The following is an 18335-nucleotide window of genomic DNA, read 5'->3' on the forward strand; positions in this document are numbered from 1 at the left end:
GCTCCAGATACTCAGCTTGAACTGAGTTGTTGTTGTTGTTGTTTTTATTTGCCAAATCATAGTATGTACTGATATTAATAAAACAGAATGAAGTCTATTCTCATGTATAAATATGATTTACTAATAAAAATATTTTTAAAAGAATTTTGGTGATTTATTTCTTATTTTAATTGTAAAATCTATCAGATGACATGATAATTTGATACATATACACAATGCATAATGATCAAATTGGCATAGTTAACATTTCCATCTTTATATTTTTTTAAAGATTTTACTAACAATTAATAATTTTACATATTTAAAGGTACAGTGTGATTTTTCAACTGAACTCTTTATGGTCATAAAGAAATGAAACAAAAGGAGATGGTTCAGGAATAACCATATGGGATCTGCAGATCTCTGAGCACAAAAGGATAAAAGACATCATCTGTGAGCCTTAATTTTATTAAATATTAAAGTAATACCTATCTACAATCAGGATGAATTTCCATCTCAAATTCACTTTCCCTCTTTTCTTTTTTTTAATTATTTTTTTATTATTTATATGTGACAGCAGAATGCATTACAAATTCTTATTACACAGATAGAGCACAATTTTTTATATCTCTGGTTGTATACAATGTATATTTACACCAATTCATGTCTTTATACATGTACTTTGGATAACAATGCCCATCACATTCCACCATCATTTCTAACCCCATGACCTTCCCTTCTCCTCCCACCCCTCTGCCCTATCTAGAGTTCGTCTATTCTTCCCATGCTCTCCCTCCCTACCACTGTGAATCAGCCTCCTTACATCAGAGAAAATATTTGGCATTTGGTTTTTTGGGATTGGCTAACTTCACTTAGCATTATCTTATCTAACTCCATCCATTTACCTGCAAATGCCATGATTTTATTCTCTTTTATTGCTGAGTAATATTCCATTGTGGAGCCTAGCCTCCATCACAGGGCCGCCCCTTCCGAACAGCAGACTGCCACAGAAGGTCAAGCTCAGTGATCCAGATCCACCCACACTTTCCCTCTTTTCTTCACTGAAGAACATTCTTCAAAGTTGTGCATGAGAAAATTCTTACGAATTTAATCATTTTCCTTTCATAACATCATGATTTTTTTTTGTACCAGAAATTGAACCCAGGAATGCTTAACCACTGAGCCACATTCCCACCTTTTCTTATATTTCAATTAGGAACAGGGTCTTGCTAAATTGGTTAGGGCCCTGCTACACTGTAGGGGATTGCTTTGAACTTGAGATCCTCCTGCCTGAGCCTCCCAAGCCCCATGGGATTACAAACATGCACCACAACACCCAGCACTTCACAGATTCTTAAAATTTCATTCCTGATTGCTGATTGTGAGTCTCTCGATTTAACTTTGCCCATTCAAGTTAATTCTCCTTTCTGTTTAGCAGTTGATAATTCAGAAAACAGTTTTATATTGAAATAACCAACTGCTGTTATAGGCAGAAACATTTCATCCTTTCACTAAACCCCCAGGTCTTACATGTTGAATGCCATAGTTTCCCTGGGGGTAGGTTAGTTATACTGAAGAAGGTACAAGGTGTGTAATATGAAGGCTGAGGGAGCCTCTCCTATCTGTCTTATGGAAAGTCTTCTGCCACAGCATCAATATCCCTTCTTAGCAAAGACAAGTACAAAAGTCAGACAGGCTCATGACTCCATTGTCTCTTAGAAAGTACCTGCTCTTCCTTGCTGTTGATCACCACCAGGTGAGCCTCCATTCTAGAGCAGTTCTCCTGACTTGCATTCCAAGAGTTTGCATCAGTAGAAAAAAAGTAGCAACTGGAACTAAATGACTTCCAATGCTCTGGGCAACAGCTCCAGACTTTTCCTTTATTGACAAGAAGGGCAAATAAGTGTGTTATATGAACATGTATGTTTAAACTGTGTGTATTATTAAATTTACAAGCCTAAGGAAACAGCATGAAAGCAGCAGCTCCCATGTTCACCCAGATATAACAAGGAGACTCCTTTCCTCAAGTTCCAAGGAGCCGAATCTGCCTCCACCAGGCAGTAATGTGTCAGGGCCCCTTTCACCTGGTGGACTGGTATCAGGAAAAAAAACAGTAAAATATAATGTTTAAATAAAACCCAGACTCCAAAACCTCAAAATGAAAGTATCCAGGTTTCAACAGAAAATAATTAATTATATCAAGAACCAAGAAGTTCTCAAATTTAGTAAAAAATGATAATCAATAGATACAGATAACAAAAATGTTAGCATGATCTGACAATGATTTTAAAGCAACCATGATAAAAAATGCTTCAACAAGAAGATATAAACAATCTTGAAACAAAGAAAAAGCCCTAAGTAATTCAGTGAGTCCCTATCTCACAATTAAAAATAAAAAGGGTTGGAATGTGGCTCAGTGGTTTAGTGCCCCTGGGTTCAATCCCTGTAAACGCCCCCCAAAAAAGAAACAAATAAAGGAAAAAATAGACTAAACAAAAAAAATAGAACATGTAAAAAATGGATATTGTATCATTGAAAAATATAATGACCTTTTAAAAGCATAACAGACTTCCTTTGGCCTCAATCTGCCACTCCTTCCTCAATCTTTAGCCTGCAAGTTACCCAGATCAAATATTGAATTTATCAAGCCCCCAACATTGCATGAGCCAAGTTCCTAAAATAAATATCCATATTCATATTGCTTCTGTTCTTCTGGAGAGCTCTAACTAACACTCCACCCTAATAAACAGAAAGCATGACTCCTCCACCCTAAATAAAATATTATCTACACACAGCAACCTCCTGGTAAACTCTATAGTCTGGGAACAGGAGAGGGAATACATTTACAATGGAGAAATCTAACACTACCTCGGGTAATCAACTTTGGCATCAACAGTCAAAAACTACTTTGATAATGCAAACAATTAAAATGATGTGATGAAAATAGCATTTGACATCTGTAAGCCTCCTCCCAAAAACAAATAATCCCCATATAATCATTAGGAAAACTTCAACTTTTAATAAGGAACAACCTATAATATATAGAATAGTGTTTCCCAAAATTGTTAAGAGTCATCAAAAACAAGGAAGGTCTGAAAAACTATCACACCAAAGAGGAACCTAAAGAGAGATAACAACTAAATGCAATGTGGGGGACTGCATGGGACTCCAGTGCAGAAAAAGTACAATACTTGAAAATTTAGAAAATCAAAAATTTGGGGGTAGAGAGGTGGCTAAGTGATAAATACTTGCCTAGATGTGTGAATTCCTAAGATTAATTCCTAGTACCAAAGGGGGAAAAAATCATGAATTTAGTAATAAAAACATCAATATTGGTTCATTTGTCATAACAAATGTCCTTACTTAAGTTAATAATAAAGGGCACTGTGTGTGCAAGGAGGGGATTAAAATAGAATCTTTTAATATTATCTGCTCAATTTTTCTGTAAATATAAAGATGTTTTAAAATAGCCTATTTTAATGTAAAATATTCACATTCACAATAATATATTCATCATCATTTTTATCAAATTGTTATAATTGACATATGAGAAAAAGAGTAGCCTTGCACAGAAACCTCAGAAAGAAGCACCGGCTGAAGAAATGCAATAGCAATATATCCTTTTTTACAATCAAGCATTGCATAGAAAACTTTAAATGTATAAGAATTTCAGGTGTTATGTATTGTACACTTGTAGCTTACAATGATTGTGAGACTACTCTTTTTAGTGTGATCTATCTGGAAATCATAAATACTGATTTGGGATCCTTAATACTATAGTCAGCAACTGAACCCTAGGCACATTAAATTTACCTTCCATGGTTGAATTGTTTCTTACACACTTTAAATTTGTGTGAATCGAGGTCTTCATAGAAACTTTATAGGTCTTTTCTTCAAGTAGCTGAGAATATTTGTTAAAGATAACTGAAAAATAGAATAAAAACCAATCATTTTCCTGGTAGCATTAGGTCATTGCTCTTTCATTAAAGTTTTTTTTTTTTTTTTAGTTGTAGATGGACACAATACCTCTATTTGCCTTATTTATTTTTATGTGGTACTGAGGATCGAACCCAGCACTTCAAACATGCAAGGCAAGCACTCTACCACTGAGCCACAGCCCCAACCTAGGTCATTGCCCTTTACTGTTGCTTTCTTGCATTTGACACAGAAACAAAATCTACAAATGTCTTATTACCTAATTGGACACAGCCTGACAGGAAAACTTTCCCCATGACCCCACAGTCAACAGGCCTAATCCTACTGTTTTTGAAATATTAGATAGCTCCAGGAAGAGCTAAAAGATGAGGAGTTAGAAGAGGACATGACAGTTCCATCATAATGGGATCTAAAGGAACTTATCCACAGTCTCCTTCAATACTTAACATAAAATGCAAATGAAGGCCAAATCTGTGGGAAGGGAGTGGAGGTCAAATAAATGCATTTGAGAATTTTCACACAATAGACTTAAAGGTAAGAACCATAGGATCATCTCAATAGACACAGAAAAAGCATTTGACAAAATACAGCACCCCTTCATGTTCAAAACACTAGAAAAACTAGGGATAACAGGAACATACCTCAACATTGTAAAGGCCATCTACCATAAGCCCCAGGCCAATATCATTCTAAATGGAGAAAAATGAAAACACCCCCTCTAAAAACTGGAACAAGACAGAGATGCCCTCTTTAACCACTTCTATTTAACATAGTTCTTGAAGCACGGGCCAGAGCAATTAGACAGATGAAAAAAAATTAAAGGGATACACATAGAAAAGAAGAACTCAAATTAGCACTATTTACCAATGATATGATTCTATACCTAGAAGACCCAAAAAATTCCACCAGAAAACTTCTAGAACTAGAAAATAAATTGAGCAAATTAGTAGGATACAAAATCAACGCCCATAAATCAAAGGCATTTCTGTATATCAGTGACAAATCCTCTGAAAGGGAAATGAGAAAACTACCCCATTTACAATAGCCTCAAAAAAAATACTTGAGAATCAACCTAACAAAAGAAGTGAAAGACCTCTACAATGAAAACTACAGAATGCTAAATATCAAAATTAAAGAAGACCTTAGAAGATGAAAAGATCTCCCTTGTTCTTGGATAGGCAGAATTAATATTGTCAAAATGACCATACTACCAAAAGCACTATATGTATTTAACGCAATTCCAATCAAAATCCCAATGGCATTCCTCACAGAAATAAAAAAAAAGGCAGTCATGAAATTCATCTGGAAAAATAAGAGACCCAGAATATCTAAAGCAATCCTTAGCAAGAAGAGTGAAGCAGGTAGCATCACTATGCCAGATCTTAAACTATACTACAGAGCAATAGTAACAAAAACAGCATGGTATTGACACTAAAACAGACTGGTAGACCAATGGTACAGAACAGAGGACACAGAGACTAACCCACATAATTACAGTTATCTTATATTAGACAAAGGCGCCAAAAACATACATTGAAGAAAATATAGCCTCTTCAATAAATGGTGCTGGGAAAACTGGAAATCCACATGCAACAAAATGAAATTAAACCCCTATCTCTCACCATATACAAAACTCAACTCAAAGTGGATCAAGGACCTAGAATTAAACCAGAGACCCTGTGTCTAGCAGAAGAAATAGTAGGCCCAAATCTACATCATATCAGATTAGGCCCCTACTTTCTTAACAAGACTCCTATAGTACAAGAACTAAAATCAAGACTTAATAAATGGGATGGATTCAAACTAAAAAGCTTCTTCTCAGCAAAAGAAACAATCTGTGAGGTGAATAGAGAGCCTACAGCTTGAGAGCAAATTTTTACCCCTCACACATCAGATAGAGCACTAATCTCTAGGGTATATAGAGAACTCAAAAAGCTAAACACCAAAAAAACAAATAACCCAATCAATAAATAAGCCACGGAACTGAACAGACATTTCTCAGAAGAGGATATATAATCAATCAACAAATATACGAAAAAATATTCAACATCTCTAGCAATTAGAGAAATGCAAATCAAAACTATCCTAAGATTTCTTCTCACTCCAGTCAGAATGGCAGCTATTAAGAATGCAAACAACAATAAGCATTGGCGAGGATATGGGGGAAAAGACACACTCATACATTGCTGGTGGGACTGCAAATGGTATAGCCAATATGGAAAGCAGTATGGAGATTCCTTAGAAAAATGGGAATGGAACCACCTTTTGACCCAGCTATCCCACTCCTGGGTTTATACAAAATACTTAAAAACAGCATACTACAGGGACACAGCCACATCAATGTTTATAGCAGCACAATTCACAATGACTAAACTGTGGAATCAACCTAGATGCCCATCAGTAGTTGAATGGATAAAGAAAACGTGGTATATATACACAATGGAATATTACTTAGCAATGAAAGAAAATAAAATCATGGCATTTGCAGGCAAATGGATGGAGTTGGAGAATATAATGCTAAGTGAAGTTAGCCAATCCCAAAAAACCAAATGCAGAACGTTTTCTCTGATATAAGGAGACTGATACATAGAAGGTTGGGAGGAGGAGCATGAGAAAATTAGACAAACTGTGGATAGGGCAAAGGTGAGGGTAGAAGAAGGAGGGGGCAAAGGGATAAAAAAAAAGATGATGGAATGAGATAGATATCACACTACCCTAAGTATGTGTATGAAGAAGACACGAACGGTGTGAATATACTTTGTATATAAGCAGAGATATGAAAAATTGTGCTCTATATATGTAATATGAGTTGTAATGCATTCTGCTGTCATATATAAAAAATTAGAATAAAAAATTTTAAAAAAGCAACATATCACACAGAACAAGGGAAAAATATTGAGTCAAGAAATAAAAACAATTTTTTAAAAAAATGTCATAGCCTGGGACTTTAGGAGAAGGAGGAATTTGCTAATTCTAAGCATTTCTAAATGGCTTACCTTAAAGAACAGAAAAATGTTTTTTATAAACTTCAAGATTAATCAAAAGGATGTTGTTCTCTTTCTCTTTTGTCCTTTAACTCTCCCCATCACAAAGGATTCTAACTCCTAAGTGCAAATGTCTCTGTCAAATTAAAACTCACCTCACTCCCTAGGAGTTGAATTTTCTCTTTCCCCCTACCCCTGTTTTTTCCTTGACCCACCTCATTCTGACTTTGGCTTTTACAATTTCACTAAACCCATCCTCGAAATGGGTCATCAGTAACATCCTATGACCACTTATTAATCATCTTTCAAATGGACTTGCAATTCTTCACCACAGTTCTCTCTCTCCTTAACTTTTTAGGACAGCGTTCTTTCCCGTTTCTGCCTCATATTTCTTACTGTTGCTTCTTCTCTTTTATAAGCTCCTCTTCCTTCATCCAACTATTAAAATATAGTGTTCTCCAGAGTTTCATCCCTTTCCCTACTTCTCATACTAAGTTTTCTTTCAGAGTGATATCATACATTCCCTGGTGTTACCAGCTGCCTGAATAAATTCCAAAACTCAAACCTCCTAAAATACAGACAAATGTTCCTCCTACTAAATAATTACATTTGAGGTTCAGGAGAACCTCAAATGTTCAAAATTTAAATCATCATCTTCCAAACAAACCTGCTACTCATCCTATATTGTCTACCTTTTTGAATGACTTCATTATTGCTGAGTTTACTAGGTCAAAATATTAGAGTCACACTTAACTTCCCTGGGTCCCTTAATCATCAGATCTAAATATGCATCAAGTGTTGGCTTCCTTGATTATATCTCCTTTATCATTCAAAACTACCTCCTCTTTCTTCACTAACAGTTTCCTTGGATCAGGCTCTCAATGTGCATCAACAAGATTATCCATTGGCCTTCTAACTTATTTTTCTAACACCCATTGTCACAGTTTTGTAAAAACAAACTTTCCATAATTTTTCCATATCAAGTCCTTGTTCAGAATTTTTCAATGGCTTACCATGACTGTGACACACTGAATAAATGGCCTCAAAGTTCCACGCTCCCTGTATTCACACCCCATTGCACTGTGAATTTACAGTTTCTCCAATCAAGATATGGGGTCTGTTTCTCCACCACTTGAATATGAGCTGCCTTTAAGACTCCATTTGGCCAACAGAATGTGCAAAAGAAACTGCTAGTTCCAAATTGAGACTTCAACATGATTGGCTTCCTTTCACCCTCAGTCTTGGAAGTCAGTAAGTGGTCATGTGAACAAACCCAGGCTAGTCTGATAAATGACAACAGAAATGTGGTGAAATTGCCTCTGTCATTCTACTTGACATCCTCTTTCTCCGTCTATGACTAGTATCTGACATAGTATGCATGAGTGAGTTCAGCTAGGACAGAGGAAACTCCCAACTGAAACCAGTCTAAATTGCCAAGCCTCAGAAGTGGAAGCTAAATATATAGCTCTTTTAACCCACTAAATTTTAGACTAATTTACTTTGTAAAATAATATTTAGGGGAAAAAATCCAAATTCTTTATAATGATACACAATACTCCATAATCTGTGTCCTGTTCATGTCTGCCCCTAATAACTTCATTTCAAAGTTCTTCAAGTAGCACTATATGTTCCAGTCATGTATGCTTATATTTCTCCAAATATATAATATGTCTATACCATTCTTGATATATACAGTTCTAGATGGCATCTCTTGCAGGAAGTTTACCTCAACCTCTTGTGCTCACTTCTTACCTACAGAACACTTCCCATGCAACGTTGCAAACACTGGTTCTTCTTTTTTTGGAGGTCTCAGTATGTTGCCCAGGCTGTCCTCAGCATCTTGAGTAGTTGGAATTACTATAAGTATGTGCCCCTGCACCCAGCAAGAACTGGTTCATTTGACTATTCAGTTTCTTGAGGACAGAATTTGTGACTCTTTCTAGACTCTCTAACATTGTGCCTAGCAAATAGTACAAGGCCATTACCACTTATTGAATGACCAAATTAATGAATAAAATACCTATCCAAAAGTAGGCTGAGTTTATGACTTAAAATCTTGATAAATTCTGAAAGCCAAGATATGCAAAAATCTATTTGCTAAGTTGGGTTTTAAATCTCACACAATCTTGGGCAGAACAGAAATAATTAGAAGATAATGTATTGGAGAACTCTTCTGGAATATTTCTTCCCATCTCCTTCTTGTCCATTACATACCCCAAAATGTAAGTGTCTGTGAAGTCAAACAGGACTAGTTTTATAAGTGCTACTAAGGAAACATTCTGCCCTCACAGAGAGCCTAATACAGAGATGATGCCTCAAAGATTTTACTGTATTACACCAACATGTTTACCCACATATATTCTTCAAATTCTCTAATGAGAATGGATTCCATTATTTTTACAGGACAGTAACTAAATCCTAAAAAAAGAACAAAATTTCCAATAGATACAACTGAATTTTATCTCCCCAGAGAAATTTTCTTGTTCAGCTATCTGGATAAACACATTGTTAAATGTCAGTTCTAAGAGAAATCTTCATTTCATGTAAGGCAGACATTGATTATTGATTGAATTGCTATACTTACTGACAAAAGCAACAAAGAATAAGATTGCCAACAGCAGGAAAAGTATCAGCAATGATCCAAGAAGCAGCTTAGGAAAAGCGGGATTACTTTTGAGAGGAGTAGTGTTCTCTTTGGGAGCTGAAGAAGAAACCAAATAATTTTCACCAATAATAAATTCTGTCCTTGTTTCCTCTTCCTCATCTTCTTCTCCTTTTCTATATGTGACACACAATTACTAATAGTATAAGATTGTAAATAATTTAAAAATAAGAATAGGAATGAAACAATGATGATCACTGTAGAAATTTTATAAAATACATAAAAACACTATTTCCTACCATTGAGAATAACTGTTCTTAATATTTTAATATATATTCTTTCAGCCAGTTTTTTAAAATATTTTTAATTGTAGTTGGACACAATACATTTATTTTATTTTATGTGGTGCTGAGGATCAAACCCAGGGCCCAGCATGTGCTAGGCAAGTGCTCTACTACTGAGCCACAACCCCCAGCCTCTCAATCAGTTTTTAAAATATATATTCATATGTGCATTTTTGCCCAATTGACATATCATCAATCTTGATTTGTTAACAACCATTTTCTTTAACAATGCATCATGAATATTTTTTCAAATCTCCATATTTCTTCATTTATTGTGGTTGTACAGTATTTCATTGTATATTTAAATGATCTTCCAGATTGTTTCCAACTTTACTTTAAAAATATATGCTGCAGCAGATAAATCTTTAAAAACTATTCACATTTTTAGGAGAAGATCAGTCTTTCTTGTTGCCACCTCATAGTTAGAAACCATTTTCAGGTCTGGGAATGAAGCGCAGTAGGAGAGCACTTGCCCACCATTTATGAGCGCCTCAGCACTGGGTGATTTCAGTTTGGTGGGAAAAAAAAATATATATATATATATTTATATACATATATATATATATACACATACACACACACACACACACACATAATACATACATACAAATATACTCCTACACACATGGCAGTATATTTATATGTGGAAGAATATACAATAAAATACAAACACTGTCCTAAATGGTACCAGTAAGGAAAGTATCATAAATCTTTTCTTTGCCACTTTACAACTCCTCAACCTCTTAATGCTTATCTACCGGCAACAAAATATCAGGGATTCCAGGGTTTCCCAGACACAACCACTCACAGAACAGCAACTAACATCACCTATGCCTTGCTTATAAACCTTCCCTTCCTCCTTCACCACATAACTAACTCTAACCACCGGAAAACGATTTTTTACCTGCAGGAGAATCTGAATTGGTACCTGAGGACTTCGGTTCATTTTTGAACCTCACTTCAGCATAAGTGATTTCCGAAGCCATACTGCGAAGAGCCCTTCAGCTTTCTTCAGAAAATCTGTGTCATCCCTTCCTTAAAACATCTTATACATGAGATCCAAACATGGTGGTCGACTGTTCTTTCTCTCAACTGGATGAGAGCAGAAGCAATAAATAGGCACATACCCCTGAGACTGTCTCATGAGAATTCAAACCACAGCATGAAACCACTCATTCCACAGAGAGAGGTGCAATCGCCAGGACCAGCACCATGAGAGTTAGTCTTTAAATATACTAAATACAGCTAAGCAGATGTAACAAAAGCAGGAAATCAAAAGGCAAGGGCAAGAAATAGGAAGGAAAGGAAAAGGGGAAATGAGCAATTTAGAGAAGTCTTTCCTAAGAACTGTGCTCTTGAAACTCATCAGCAAAAAAATAAAATTGGTGTTCCACATTCACCCAACCAACTAACTAAGCAAACACTTGTTCATATTGCATTCACCTCCTCATTTCTGGCTGATCAGGCGGCTTCTTGATATCACATTCTAAGATGATCACTGACACAAATATCAGATGACAGCCTCCTCACATTCAAGAGTCAGCTTCCTTTAGTACGATGGGGAAGACCAAGTTTAAATCCTATTCCTTCTGAAGAAGCTCCTCTGTGCTTTCCCCTGATGTTAATAATTATCTCCATCATGAATCTCTATTCATTTTGCTACTGGTCACCACCAGAACTCCTGAAAGCATCTCTATTAGGTGGCAGAAAAGGAGGCATATTTTATTCCACACTTCTCTTTCCCTTTATTCTCCACATACACCAACAAACAGCTCTAGGAGGTACATAGGAATATTTTGAACAGTTGGGATAATGGCATGGAATTATATGTGAAGGATAAACTTCAAGTGCTAATTTTTTTTCCAAAAGCCAAGAGGAAAACACATCAAAAACTAAAAGTTTCATGTGGGAACTTTCCACAAAACTGATCTCAGCTCATGCCCACATTCTTTGCTCTTAGCTTTTCCCAAATGATTCCCCTTCTTTTAGTCTCTCCTACCTAAATTCTCCTCCTCAGCAAAATACAGATCTTTATATTTATTTCTATATCTAAATATATTGAAAACCATGAGTTCACACTAATAACTCCAATTCCAATCCAATGTCCCAGGTTTCAGTTTAGTAAGAAACCTATTGTCCTTTAACTTTGACTTATTCATTTAATCTTCCAGATGTTACTAATCTCCCACTATTGGTACCAGCCCTCTTCTACTAAAACATCCTTCTCTTCTTGGTTGAGCTCTGATTCCCCAGTCCTAAACCCTGTCCCCAGCACTGATGTTCTCCTCACTCTTCTTGGATATTCCTGAACAGGGCCAGCTAACACCCTCCCCAGTGCAGACTCCTCACCTTGTTGAGGTTCTAAAACCCTGAGCTGAGCCATCACTCCACAGGAAAAACTCCTTTACTCTGTTTGTGCTCTGATTCTTGATGCTAATCTCCTAGCCATAACTTAGCCTCCCTGAGGCTCCAACAGCCCACACGAGGTTAACTCCATGGGTAGAAGCCCTCCTTACCCTGTAAGGCTCTGTCTCCCACTCTGATGTATCCTACCATACAGAAAACCTCCTTATTCTGCTCAGTTTCTGAAACTCACATCAAGTCTTACCTACTTCATAGAGAGTTCTCTCATCCTACTTGGGATTTGACATTCCATGACAGGTCCTCCATCACCAGCAAGGATGCCTTTCTTTCACCATATATAAAAAGTAACTCAGCCAGGCATGGTGGTACAGGCCTGTAATCCCAGTCACTCAGAAGGCTGAGGCAGAAGGATTGCAAGTTAGAGGCCAACCTCAGTAATTTAGCAAGGCTCTAAGCAACTTAGTGAGATCCTGTCTCAAAATAAAAAAAAAAATAAAAGGCTGGGGATTTGGTTCAATTCCCATTACCAAATAACTTAACACAAAATGAATCAAAGACTTAAATATAAGACCAGAAAACTATGAAACTCAAAGAAGAAACAACATTTCAGGGCATCAGTATGAACAATGATATTTTTTCTTTTTTTTTTTTTTTTTTTTTTTTTTTGGCCATGCCAGGTATTAAACCCACAGAGCCATATCCTCAGCCATATCCTCTGTGGCTCTGCCACAGAGCCATATCCTCAGTCCTTTTTATTTTTATTTTGACAAAAGGTATCCCAAAGTTGCCCAGGCTGGCCTCAAACTTGCAATCCTCTTGTCTCAGCCTCCTGAGTAGCTGGGATTACAGGTGTGTACCATAATGCCTGGAGAAAAAGAAAGAGAGAGAGAGAGAGAGAGAGAAAGGAAGCAAGGAAGAAAGAAAGGGAGGGAGGGAGAGAAAAGAAAAAAGAAAGAAGGAAGAAGAAGAGGAGAAATAAATGAATATATATAGAGAGAGAGACACACACACATGAAAATATAAGGAACTCAAGAAACTCAACAACAAAAACATAAATCATCCAAAAATAATTAGTAAATGATCTCAAAAGACATTTCTTAAAAAATGCACAAATGGTTGACAGGTATATGAAAATAGGCTTAACATCACTAACCATCAGGGAAATGAAAATAAACACCACAATGATATATAATTTCACCAAAATTAGATAAGCTATTATCAAAAAAAAGAAGAAGAAGGATGTGGAGGAGGAAAAGGAAAAAAGGATGAGGAGGGGAGGAGGAGAGGAGGAGGTATGTGGGAAGAAGAGGAAGAAGAAATGCTGTAAGGATGCAGAGAAAAGGGAAGTCTTATACACTGCTGGTAAGAATAAGAATTAGTGCAACCATTATGTTAACAATATGAAATCTACTCAATAAATTAAAAATGGATCCACCATATGATACAACTACCCTATTTCTGGATATATATATATATATTCAAAGAAAATGAAATCAGCTTACCAAAGAGTTACCTCCAGTCATATTTACTGCTGCACTATTCACAATGGCTATGATATGGAACCAACTGAGGTGTTCAACAATGGATGAATGGATTTTTTAAAATGTGCTTAAATACACAAGGAAATATTATTCAGCCATATAAAAGAATGAAAATCAATAATTTTCAGCAACATGGATGGAACTGGAGGACACTGCATTGAGTAACATAAGTCATACACAGAAAGACATAGACTGCAACCTCTTGCTTATATGTAGTAGCTAAAAAGTTGGTCTCCTAGAAATAGAGGTATAATAGTAGTTTCCAGAGTCTTGGAAATATGTGAAGGTAAGAGGGATGGAGAGATGATGGTTAAGGAGTTCAGGATACAAGGATAGAAGGAATAACTTCTCAGGTTCTATAGCACAGTAGGATGACTAGGGTTGATCACAATTCATGAAGTGCTTCCAAATAGCTAGTAAAGGGAATTTTGAATGTTCCCAGAACAAGGAAATGATAAATGTTTCAGGAGATAGATATGCCAATTACAATGATCCAATTATTGCATGTTGTACATGTGTATTGAAGCATCATATTCTTCCACATAAAAGTGTTGTCAATTAAATATACATTTTTAAGAGAGAGAGAAAGTTTTAATATTTATTTTTTAGTTGTCGGTGGACACAACATCTTTATTTTATTTTTATGTGGTGCTGAGGATCAAACCCAGCGCCCCACACATGCAAGACGAGCGCACTGCCGCTTGAGCCATATCCCCAGCCCTAAATATACATTTTTTAAATCAGTAAGTAAAACTTGACAAAATCCTGGTTGTACAGAACAGTTATGATGAAAATGTTGAGGACAACTGAGGCAATTTTTAGTACAGACAAGGAAGCACAAAATATTAGAAAATGATTGTTAAGCTTAAGAGTGGTAATGGTATTAGGATTTTTGTGGTGGAATGACAGTTTTAAAATATGAGTACTTAAGTATTTAGAGGTAAAATGTTATATATAAAACTTATTCTCAAATCATCCAGCAGGTACTATATAGAGAGATATATATATTCAAATGTTCACAATTGTTAAACATAAATGATGGTTATATGAACATTAATTATACCATTCATTCAACTTCTGTTTGAAAATACTCATGATAAAAAAATTTGAGGGGAGGGCTGGGGCTGTAGCTCAGTGGCAGAGCACTTGCCTTACACATGTGAATCACTGGGTTCGACCCTCAGCACCACATAAAAATAAACAAATAAAATAAAGGTATTCTGTCTATCTACAACTACAAAAAAAATTTTTTTAAAGAGTCAAAACTTAAAAAAAAAAGTGAGGAGAAAATCCCAGGCCACTGTCTACAGGTTTGAGTACAAACTTGTATGACCTATGATGAGAAGAATTCTCCTAGCCAATAATTTAATTTAAAAATTTATCTAAATCAGATAATAACACCCCGCAAAAAAAAAAAAAAAAAAAAAAAAAAGCACAGAAATACTCATGCAAAACAAATAGAAAAAGATTTCCCAGTAGGACACTAAAAATTTTGAAAACACATGCCAATTCAACCAGTCCTAAATGGATAATCCACATGGGTAAATGAGAGAAAATAGAAGAATATGAAAATTACTGTAAAGCAAGTGATGTTTTAAATGATTAAAGACCAAAAAATGTAAACCAGAAAAAAATCAAAAAAAGTCACACTTGAAAAAGAATTAACCAACTTTTATAAATAGTCAATGAAACTAGAACTCACCAACTAGAAGAGCTGGAAAAGGCAGAAAAGGGAAGGAAAAGAACAAAGAACAGAATTTACAGTAAGAGATTTCATAATAAATTATGAGGAAAAATAGTATGACATTGTTAAATACAAAAATAGAACAGCAGAATAAAATAGAGTTCAGAAATATATCAATATACTCATGGGAATTTTATATCAATATACTCAAAAGAATTGCTTAAGACACTTGGAAAAATGAGAAATTATACCCCATTTGATTCAAATGTATGATATTTCAAGATCACTGTATTGTCATGAACAACTAATAAAAAAAAAAAGAATTGTTTAAGAAATAGTGTTAGTCGCAGGGTTTCCCAGAGAGCAGGTAGGGTGAGTCTGCCTGTCTCTGTGGGCTTTAGCACTTTCAGAGGCTGTGACCAGCCAGGACCCAGGGCTCCTCCCCAGCTCCCTGCAGGAACAGTAACATTGGACAAACAAGAACTGGCTTTGAGTCACTTACTTACAGTCTGTTTTTCCTGCAGAGAGGGAGAGGGGGAGGGAAGGAAATAAAAAGAAATAGTGTGAAAGTCTCTAATACCAGTGACTCGGGAGGCTGAGTCAGGAGAATCTCAAATTCAAGACCAGTCTGCTGGGCAATTTAGATCCTCTCTCAGAACAAAATTTATAAAAGGGGTGGATGATGTGGCTCAGTAGCAGAGTGTCCCTGGATTTAATCCCCAGTACCAAAGAAAGAAAGAGGGAAAGAAGGTGAGAAATTATTTAGAAGAAACAAATATATTTAAATCTTGACCTCACATAATATACAAAAATAAATTCTGGATGAATTGAAACCTCATTATATTTACGAAATTACAGAAGTATTCAATAAAATATATGTATAATCATGGAGTTGGAAGACAATTCTAAGTTTAACAAATTCCCAGACTTCCAATAGAAAAACTGACAAATTTGACTACATGAAAATTAAGTTTCTTATTGACAGATGAGAACACAAGGCCAAAAGACAAGTGGTGCTTTAGGACAACGTGTTTAACTGGAAAAAGATTAATATCTAAAGTACACCAAAAGATGCTACAAATGCAACAGAAAAGTGAACCCAAGGGAGGGGGCAGGGGGTTAGCAAGGATGGTGGAGTGTGATGGACATCATTATCCAAAGTACATGTATGAAGACATGAATTGGTATGAACATACTTTATATACAACCAGAGATATGAAAAATTGTGCTGTATATGTGTAATAAGAATTGTAATGCATTCTGCTGTCATTTGTTTTTTAAAAAAAAACAATTAAAAAATTTTTAAAAAAGAAAAGTGAAACCAAAAAATACACAGGCTAATTCACAGGAAAACCAGATTGTAAATAAAAAATATGAAAAGATCACAACTTCAATATAATAAAAGAAATGCATAAGTAATATTTTTCACCCAATATATTTACTATATAATTTTAAAGTAATGTGTTGGCAAAGTAAATAGAGAAACAAACATTCTGAGGACTTACATTGGCATATAAATTAAGCAGAAGATAATGTAGCAAGAAACTATCAAAAACTAAAATGTGTCACTTTTTACCTAGCAATTCTATTTCTAGGGAATATGTCCTTTAAATTTTTCATTTAAGTATAACAATACATAAAAGATGTTTAATGATTTACTAAGTATTTTAAAATTAGGAATTCTGGAGGGGGGGATACAACTCAAGAGTAGAGACCTCACCTAGCATACATGAGGCTGAGGGTCAATGCCCAGCACACAAAACAAAATTAGAAAAATGATATTATCAATGAAGGCAGTGCTTAAATAAATTGCCATATATTCACATATTGGACAACTATTTAGATGATAAAAAGGATGAATTATACATAAGAAAGAGAAGTATATACAAATATATGGACAAAGTATTTCAAACCTTATAAATATTTAAGAGTAAAAATTTACATATGGTATACATTTTACTTTATCAAAGAACGTACACATAAGCAGATACACACATTTACACAAAAATATGAATTAAAAGGTGTCTAAAAAGATACATATAAAATTATTGACAGTGATTGACTTTGCAGAAGGAAACCAGGAACAGAAAAAGGCACACAAAGAGGGTTTCACACTTTGCATTACATATTTCTTTATCACTTGAATCTTTTAGAATGTATTATTTCTGTAATTTAAAAATAAAAAATTAGAGCTTTCTTCCATAGTTAAATAAAAATTCTAAATTCTGATTTACTATGCTCATTATAAATCCCAATGTCCTTCATAATATGCTTCAACAAAAATTCTAACAAGCAACTAAGTTGAATTTCCTAAATATTCTGAAAGTAAAAACTTTTAAAATCTAGATTAACTATTATATTAAATGAAACATCACAATTATCTGTCAATATGAGTTTCAGCTATACTCACTTTTCTGTTCACCACTAGTTGCTGTGTTTCCATTTTCCCTCATTGGTTTTTATTTACTAAGGCTTTATCATGCACCAAACACTATCAGGGGATAGGGGGAGAAACACAAAAGATTTCTACCGTGAAAGTGTAAGGTTTAGTAACAGGCATGTAAAGAGGTAAGTTCAACACAGTGGGAAAGGCACAATACTAGACTATATTCTATGTATGTGGTACACACAGGAGGAAGAGCTGGTCTTTGCTGGAAATTATTATAAGGTTTCTACAGTGGATAAATAGGAACCTAAATAGAAGCAGAGCAATAAGATTTCCAGCAACTATGACAAAGCATTTAAGGTACATTGAAGTCATGCAGTCATTTGGGACAAAAGGACAGAGCATGCATAAAATAGAGCAGCATATCATTGAATCAGTATGGCTGGGATATTAAGATAAATATACTACTTCCCCATTTAGCATTTATTAAAATATAATTCTTAATTATTTTGTAT

General features: G+C 35.1%; 1 protein-coding gene across 7 annotated transcripts in view; it reads right to left on the bottom strand.

The window, feature by feature from the left end:
• Clec4a (C-type lectin domain family 4 member A) overlaps positions 1-11123 on the bottom strand; it is a 28569-nt gene extending 17446 nt beyond the window's left edge. The window contains exons 1-4 of one of the 7 annotated variants that reach the window (XM_071610381.1): positions 10750-11110; positions 9484-9600; positions 3793-3903; positions 1706-1857 (exon numbers count right to left, since the gene is read on the bottom strand). In XM_071610381.1, the coding sequence (XP_071466482.1) occupies positions 1706-1857; positions 3793-3903; positions 9484-9600; positions 10750-10831 (462 nt within the window). In that variant the 5' untranslated portion in view covers positions 10832-11110. Of the gene's footprint in view, positions 1-1705; positions 1858-3792; positions 3904-9483; positions 9601-10749 lie in introns of all 7 variants that reach the window. The other 6 variants (XM_071610379.1, XM_071610378.1, XM_071610377.1 and 3 more) reach the window with 6 other exon arrangements.
• Between the last annotated feature and the right edge of the window lie 7212 nt (positions 11124-18335).

This window comes from Marmota flaviventris, chromosome 3 (genome assembly GCF_047511675.1).
Source record: "Marmota flaviventris isolate mMarFla1 chromosome 3, mMarFla1.hap1, whole genome shotgun sequence".
Taxonomy (NCBI): Eukaryota; Metazoa; Chordata; class Mammalia; order Rodentia; family Sciuridae; genus Marmota; species Marmota flaviventris.